Consider the following 8,644-nt stretch of genomic DNA (forward strand, 5'->3'; position numbering starts at 1 on the left):
GGCCTGGAAAACACACATTCGCAAATTTAGTTGATCCGCAAACTATACATGCAGGATTTATCAGAAAATTCCGAAAAAGTTATTATCATTATTATTATTAATTTCGCCAGAGAAATAAATTCTAAGACTTAACTATTAAAAGCACAAGCATCTAAGGCTATCGGCTTTTATTAAAAACTCTACCGCACTTGAGATTCGAACCCACGACCATTATCAGGGAACTTCACATTGGCCTTATCTAGCGAAAAATGGATAAGTTATAAGTTGACGTTTTTTTGGTCAAAATCCCGGTTGTTGCACAAAAATTATCGCTTCTACATGTTTCGCAAGGGCATTGAACGTTTTTGCTTTTAAAGATTCAAATTTTAGTCTTTACCTCTCAAAGCTCAGAACGAGGTGATCTCGGTTTTCAATATTTTCTATATTTTCAATATTTTATGATCGCCATTAAGGCCATGATAAAGCTTTTAGGAAAAGCTGATCTTATCCATCTGTAAAGCGCATCATAAAATCATTGCCACGAGGTCTTATTGCCGAAAGGGATATCAATTATGAAAGGATTTGTGGAAAACCTTGCTCGACATGTTTAGTTCACAACAAACGAGCTTTCCACAGAAGACAAAATTAATTCGTTTTTACACACCCACTACGGAATGTTGGGAGTATATTAGCTGTGTCAAAACGTTTGCAACAGCAGAACAAAAAAAATAGAGAGACTCACCCCTTGATCAACATGTAACGCTTTTGTTTCCATTTCTTTTAAGTGTCTTTTTAGAAAAAATGTGACGATTGCTTAGCAGAATGCACTTTTCATACTTGTTTGCACTTAAAGATCTAATACAAAGCACTTTCAGGTTTCTTTAAACCTTTGTGATATTTTACTTAAGAGCCTAGTGTTGACAGGTAAATTTTAGCAAAGTGCAATCGATCTCACACATCATTCATTGCAACGAAGTTTTTTTCTTAAATTTATTTTTATTTTTACAGCTAGATTTTTGTACTGAGTATTTTTATAATTTAATTTATATAAATACTAACAATCTCATGTAAATCTATTAAAATCCTTATGATTGATAGTTGCATAATAAATCTACTATTTATCACGCTATCTACTTTTTCTACACTTTCGATCACAAATTTACCAGCCTCCACCGTGTTCTTTCTGCACGACATGCTTATAGATCGGATATGGTACAGGATACGGTTTGGGTACGACAATCTTAATTTGTTTTACCACCTCGACCGGGTAGGGTTTCTCCACCTCTACCGGATATGGTTTCTCAACGGTATACGGTATACGTTTCTCAGTTATTTCTGGCACAATACGATAGGTCGGTACTTGTATCTCCTGCTGGACTGGCACATGGACGGCATAAGGTTCAGGAATTTGTAAACGTATGACATTGGGCACTTTAACAGGCACTGGATGCGGAATGGGTAAAGGAATTTTCTCAATGACTTGCACTGGCACAGGTTTTGAAACTTCCGAATATGTTTCCAACGGCTGATGGTGACCGGATAAGGATTGATGGCCATCCGATATGGTTAAATCCTCGGTGCTAACATGCGAGGCTGCGCTTATCGTTAAAAAGTATGCCAAACTTATCAAGGTAGCTGGTAACATCTGTTTTGAAATTGAAAGCAACAGCTTCTCCGTGTCTCTCTCTTTTTAAACAATTTTGTAGATATTGAATATTTTACTTACTCTAAACTTATCCATTGTGTGTTTTGTATTAAACAATTTATAAAATATATATATATATTATGATATATTATGTTTATGTGGCTTCAAAGGCCAGAGACGGTGTACTGCGGTCTTATTCGTTATGGCCTTGGCTTTTATTCAAAAAACTTTTGTTCCGCTATTTACAACCCAAAAAAGTGAAAGATATACAAAAAGCTTTGTTGTGTAACGTTTAACGCTCTAGAAAGGAAAATTATTTTACTCTGCGATGCATAAGTAAAGCAAAATCGCAGTTAGACTTGGCGATATTATATCGTGTTATAAATGAAAGTTTAATGTTTTTTCTTTCCATTTTCATTTTCATTTCCATTTCTTTTTTTTTTTCCTCTATATATATATATATATGTGTGTTCACAATTCGGAACAACTGATCAAATAACAAGTGGAAGTAAATGCTGACTGACATAAGCCTTTAGGTATAGGTATAGCACCCGCTCTCTCAAGTCTACACATACAATGAACAAGAAAAGCAAAAAAAAAAAAAAGTAATAGGAGATATAGCAGTAGTAGCAAGCAAACAATAAAATGATAATATTGACAGGTAAGGCAGCCTTTAATAACTAAGTCAAAGAAATGATTATGAAATTAATCAAAAGAAAACTTATATTTAATATCAGATCATAAAGGCAAACTTCCGGACTCTACTACTGTGTTTACAAATAAAAGTTCATGAAAATTTTGACAAAAAAACTTGAATAATATCATTATCACGGCCATCATTATCATCATCATCGTCATAATCATCATTGTCATCATTATAATCATCATTACTATGAACAAATTTCAGCATCAGCTTAATTTACTTCCCCACTTTTTTTCTTAATGCTTGTTACCACTTTTAAGTTTGAGAAGAAGAAGAAGAAAAATAAATAAAAAAAATTAAAAACATGGTTTGGTGAACAACTATTTGTTTGTGCATTCGGTGAATAAATCTGTGAGACATTTGATATAGAAACTTGTTATGAATTGCATGAGAAACTCATTGACAACAATGTACAACAGGCTATGGTTGAATCAAGTCAGTGTTAAATGGGGCATAACTTACTTTCAAACATCAAACTTTTTTTTTTTCTTTTCATATTTTACCTCAGAGATTTTTCTTTCCTTTGAAACACACACGTTCACATACACACACACACACACACACACACACAGGCACTCTTAAGTGTCTAAGCGTTGTTCAAGATTGAATACAATGTTATGTTGGATAATTGTTATGTAAACACAAGTTATTGAATTTTATATAACCGAAAGCTTACATATAACCAAAACTTACTTTTATTTTAAATACAAAATTACGTTTTCTAATCGTTAAAATAGTCTGCGAGTGTTGTTAGTTATTATGCTTTTTCACACCTTCTCCTCTTTTCTTATGCAGACTTTATATAGATGTACTTCCCCGTTGCATTATTTTCGTTTCAGGTTGTGTTGTGACATTTGTTCTTTTAATTTCTTCTCAATTTACTTTAAACATGAAACGGTTCTCTTGTTGTTTGTATACATACGTCCCTATCAATAATTGAATAATGTATAGATAATCAAACATTGAAAACTTGCATAACAATTCGAATCGTTACATAATAGCAATGTTACCATGCTGGTAAGACGCACAAAAGCAAAATGTAAAAGATAATAAGGCAAAGGTTAACGGGTCACTTCTCAGAAATTGGATAACACCCAATTCACATATCGGGACACTCTAATGTTAGCTTATGATCCGTAGATGGACGACAAAAAGTACGATCGATTGAAATGTCTTTTTTATAATTATCAAGGCGTTATGCTTTTACCGATGAATGCCTTCAATAAAGCCCGATCAGACCTTAGTAAAGTATGATGCGCATCGCATCAAGAATTGCATCTGGTAGACTGAGTTAATAATCGTACTCCTTATTTGTTAGGTTATGCGGGGAACTATTTAAGTCTCCTCGATCACTAATCCCCCCACATTCACGGCATATAGAACAAGAAATTCTTTTAATTATATAATATTTCGATGAAATATCTAAAGTCAAACGATATGACTTCAAGTCACATACACGGAAAAGCGTTATCCAACCAAAGAAAAAAAAAAAAAAAAAAAAAAATTTAAATTCTTTTCAAAACTACTGAAGAATAACTTCAAGTTGGTTACTTGAAGATAAAACGTGTAGCGTGTGAAAAACAAATTTTTAACTGACAAATAAGACAAAGGCTGACAGAAGTCAATCAAATCACATCATTGTAAATAAGTTATTTAAAAAGAGAGAGAGACAAAAAAAAAAAAAACTAAAAACATTTTGACAACAAATTTAACTGACGGATAAACTGCCAACCGTCAGATTCATACACACATTGGCGCCCTCTTACCAAACTAAGCTTGCCTGCAAGCAATATTTTTTGATTAGTGTATGAAAAATGTACTCTACGTATAGTAAAGGAAGGCTATGCGATGCTTTGGGTTTCTTAAAAAAATTGCATGCATTTTAATGAATTCCTCTAGGGGCCAATAAACAAGTGATGGACGGACATATTTAAAATGTCAACAGTTCCTTTGCTTTTGTTTTTCTTTGTTTTCGTTGTTTTCGTTATTTTTTTCTTTTTTTTTTTGTTCTTTATTTATCCTAAATTTATTCAAGTTGAAAATTTCAAAATTTTTTAAGGTTTGCCATCGATGGCATGAAAATTAACCAATGATGAACGTAACTACCGTACGCGGTACACACTGAGAGCATATATATATATATATATATTGATATTCTGTTGTGTGCAGCACATTGTGCCCCCAAAAAATTTAAGCATAAATTAAATTAGCGCAAAATCTTCTCAGCAAAAGAAACGCGTAAAGGTAAGAGGTAAAAAGAGTGTAGCCAACCAACCAACACCCAACCCAACCAACATCGATACACACTTTTTGATTTCCCAAAGTACGACAAGAAAGCAGTGAACGTGTTTTTTTTTTTCTTTTTTCTTTTTTTCTTTGCCTTTTTTTTTGACGATAACGACATTGAAGCGTAGTCAAAGTTAAAAGTGGTGGCAGCGTCAGTGTGAATATTGTCAATAAACGCGGTATTATTTGCGGGACCTCTGTCCATGAGTGGTTTCTTCTCTCCTTCTCCGTCTCTCTCTCTCTCTCTCTCTCTCTCTCTCTTTCATTTTTTTGTTTCCTTCTCTCTCCTCATTATTGTTAAATTTCACGTTTAACTTAACTACCGCGCGTTATGCGGAGAATTTGAATTCAATTCAGTTGGTTTTATGTGACATAAATTATCAGCGACATGACCAGGTATGCAATAACAACAACAACAACAATAGCAACAACACCAACAACAACAGCAATATTAACAATAACAGAAGCAAGCACGTCACAGCAGCCACAATTCAAGACATCAACTTGTTCACCATATAACGTAATCTAAAAAACGTTAGCACTGAAGCGTTAATTCAGTTTTCCGTTATTTGTAATGCTTCATAATCCGAAAAATTATTTTTCGAGTTTCACACAAGCACACACACATACACACACACACACACCTAGAAAATCATTTTATAAGCTTCAGCTTTGATTTGTTTATCCATTCAAAAGCAAGCACGTTCATCGCATCATCGTGTTAGCATTAAAGACAGTTTGCGTTGATTACCAACAACTTCTTGAGTAACAGTTTTAAAATCAATTCAAATCAATTTTATGACACATTGATGAAATCTTTAACTTATTGACAGCTAAAGTGCATAGCTAAGTATGCTATGTAAATGCGTGTATGAAACAGATTTTATTAAAGAATTAAGCAAAATAATTCTGGGATATTTTCTAAAGAATTTTTGTAAATTTCTTCTAAAACTTGAGACAAGAAAAACTGATTACTTGCTATATACTTGTATAAAATAATAATTATATCACACAATTGACGCTAAACGCATTTGTTTTAAATGCGAGGTATGCGAGGTAAAGCCTAACCATGTGTTCACAAAAGTTCCTTTCATGCGTTACTAATAATAATAATACCAACCGCATAATGCGTAGAGACTTTGATTTATAAACGAATTTTCCCACAACAACGTTTTTCTTAAAATTCATCAACAAAACGTTCGTTTATTTCTCTTGTCTATTCATGGGGCTATACATATAGTAGTAGTAGTAGTAGTAGTAGTGTTGGCTTTTCACATATGATGACGACATTGTTGGTTGATGTTTGACAGTCGCTTTCACACATTCCTAATTTTTTAATGTCTGCATAGTATAGAGTATCATGTACACATGAAACATATATCGAATGGACTAACATTCATTTAATACAGTCATCTGTCTGCTTAGCTTATCCTGATAATATCCGTTTAATGCAGGGGGATGGGGGTTGGCAGTTATGTTGCCTGCCAGCAGCACTATACATATATATATATATATATATATGTACATATATTTATCATGATATCCTCTCATCTATCAGTTGAATTGGCTGAAGAGCACTTATTGTTCGGATTTCATTTGGAAAATTGTAACGGAACAGGCTGACACGTGTAAACGGATGTCCAATGGCTAACCGGAGATATATTTCATATCCGTTATGTTGCAAATACGAAAAAATATTTGAATAAACTTTATGATTTGTAATTTTTGTTTCATTTTTTTTTCGTTCGTTTTTTTTTTTCTCATTTTTTCCATTTATTTTGATGTTTCTCCCTTGACAACTTTTTTTTTTTTTTTTTTCTATAATACTTCTTAAAAGATATTCAATGAATCGCGGCAATGAATGCTCAACATAAGCACACATGAGCCTTAATAAATTCGATAGTTTGTTTAGGTTATTTTCTATGCATTTTTTTTTTTTTTTTTTTTTTGTGGGAAGTTGGAAGGATTATTATATAATGATAAAATAAATAGGGAAATATAGAGTTATTTCTCAACTCTACTACTGTTATATAATAAGACTCAACTCCTTCTGGATGTTACAGAGCACCCTAAATGAAACTTATCACAAGTGGTGTAGGGTGTAAGAAATTTGATATCGTCTCATTTAATTTTTGCCCACTTTTCCCAATGAATCGCGTTAAACTTAATAGCTGTACAAAAAAGGTTTTAAAAGAAAATTTTGTTATATCAATGAATAATAGTCCGTCTTTCGCCAAAGCACCCATGGATCGACTTTTGATAGAAACAGCCTAAAGGTTAACATCAACAAATTTGAGTTTATAATAGAACCTTCGTTCGACCTATTTCATCTTTCATGGCTCGGAGAGTATTTATTATTTTATACTCTTCATCACTGATCACTGGTCAGTAATAACTAACCTGAAACCAATTTATATTCTCTTGATTGACTTTTCCCCGCGCGCACACACACACACACACACACACACACACACACGCATACATACATACATATTCCAACTTATAATAAATCATACGAAAGTCATATGAAAATAATTTCATGACAATTACCGCCCACTTAATCGTCTTAACGGAAGGACTATTAGCTTTATAGCGATACTTAAGCTCATAGCTTAACAAGAAAACCAAAAAAAAAAAAAAAAAACCTCATGTAAATACTTACGAAGCAATCCATAAACAATGAACTTAATAGGTAATCGGGATAAGGGAAAAAATTGAATTTCATATTTAACCCAAGACATGCCACAACCTAAGGCCATTATGAAATGATTACTCGACAACAATTACTATACAACAACAACAACAACAACAACAACAATAATAATAATAATAATAACAATAATAATAACAACAAGTAGAAAAACCATAAGAATAACAAAAAACATCGACCACTGAATCCTTTAGCAAAGTTAAATTACTTTTTGAATGTAAAACGATTACAAAACTCCTACTGTTTCGTCATAGGTACACAACAGTAAAACCAAAATGTTCAAATAGTTTCCTAGGCAAACAGACAGGGTGAGCGCAGAGCGAGAGCAAAAACTTATAACAATCAAGAAGAAGATGATGATGAAGAAGAAGAAGAAGAAAAAAAATCATCATCAAATGGCATTTAAACAGCAAATCGGACACAAACAGCGAAACATTGCAGGCAATTAAGCCAATGTTATAAATTAATCAGAGGCAAAAGACTATAAGCGAAAAAGATGGCAAAAAAAAATAGAAATAACAACAGCTACAACAAACTTAAGATGTAAACCAAATGATGACGATTACTAAGTTGGCTACTCATAGAGCTCGAAGTTCATAATAGCAAATATAAAATAACGCTGATGACGACAATGATGTTGAGGATGATGATAATGATGATGATGATGATGATGATGATGATTAGAGTCATGTAATGCTATGAAACGAACCGAACACACTGAACTTCAAACCAAGGAGAAACAACAATTGCCTTAAGGTTGGCTTTTCCTGTGTAAGTGTATCTGTGTGTGTGTGTGTATCTGTGTGTGTGTGTGTTTGTGTTTGTGTGTGTCATGAATGAAGCAAATCATCTAGAAAACATGCAACTAAGTTCTTAGCAAATATGCATGTAATGCCTTAAGTTATGTTGAAAGTTTTGCGCAGACAGAAAACGAGAGAGTTGATCATAATCCCTCGCTAAACGGCCGGCAAATGAACTGCATTGAAATGCAATCATTCTGGGTCTTTTAAGCGGTTATAATTTATTTCACTAATTTGTGGCAATCGACATGAGATCTTGTTTATTAAACGTTGCACAAATACTACACAAGTATAAAATGCGTTTACTTGTCGTCGCTGTCGTCATCATCTGCATCATCATCATCGCCTCAGCGCCTGCATAATAATGCAGTCTTACATGCAAAATGTTTTGCTATATATAAGTTGAATGCATTGTCATCATCGTCGTCATCATCATCATCATCATCATCATCGTCATTATTACCATCGTCATCAGCCCATCACCGGTACGTCCTTTTCATCTCTGGCATTTGTCTGGCTGC

The 8,644-nt window shown here is 33.3% G+C and overlaps 1 protein-coding gene across 1 annotated transcript; it reads right to left on the bottom strand.

The window, feature by feature from the left end:
- Nucleotides 1-1,071: 1,071 nt before the first annotated feature.
- On the bottom strand, nt 1,072-2,051 carry LOC119634791 (MAGE-like protein 2). Its single transcript, XM_038029162.1, has one exon. The coding sequence runs from the start codon at nt 1,622-1,624 to the stop codon at nt 1,139-1,141; it is 486 nt and encodes a 161-aa protein (XP_037885090.1). The 5' UTR covers nt 1,625-2,051; the 3' UTR covers nt 1,072-1,138.
- Nucleotides 2,052-8,644: the final 6,593 nt, after the last annotated feature.

Source organism: Glossina fuscipes, unplaced genomic scaffold, assembly GCF_014805625.2.
Source record: "Glossina fuscipes isolate IAEA_lab_2018 unplaced genomic scaffold, Yale_Gfus_2 3, whole genome shotgun sequence".
In the NCBI taxonomy this organism is placed as follows: domain Eukaryota; kingdom Metazoa; phylum Arthropoda; class Insecta; order Diptera; family Glossinidae; genus Glossina; species Glossina fuscipes.

Excerpts from the sequence above, each read along its gene's own strand:
- LOC119634791 (XM_038029162.1), bottom strand. The coding sequence starts at position 1,624 with ATGTTACCAGCTACCTTGATAAGTTTGGCATACTTTTTAACGATAAGC.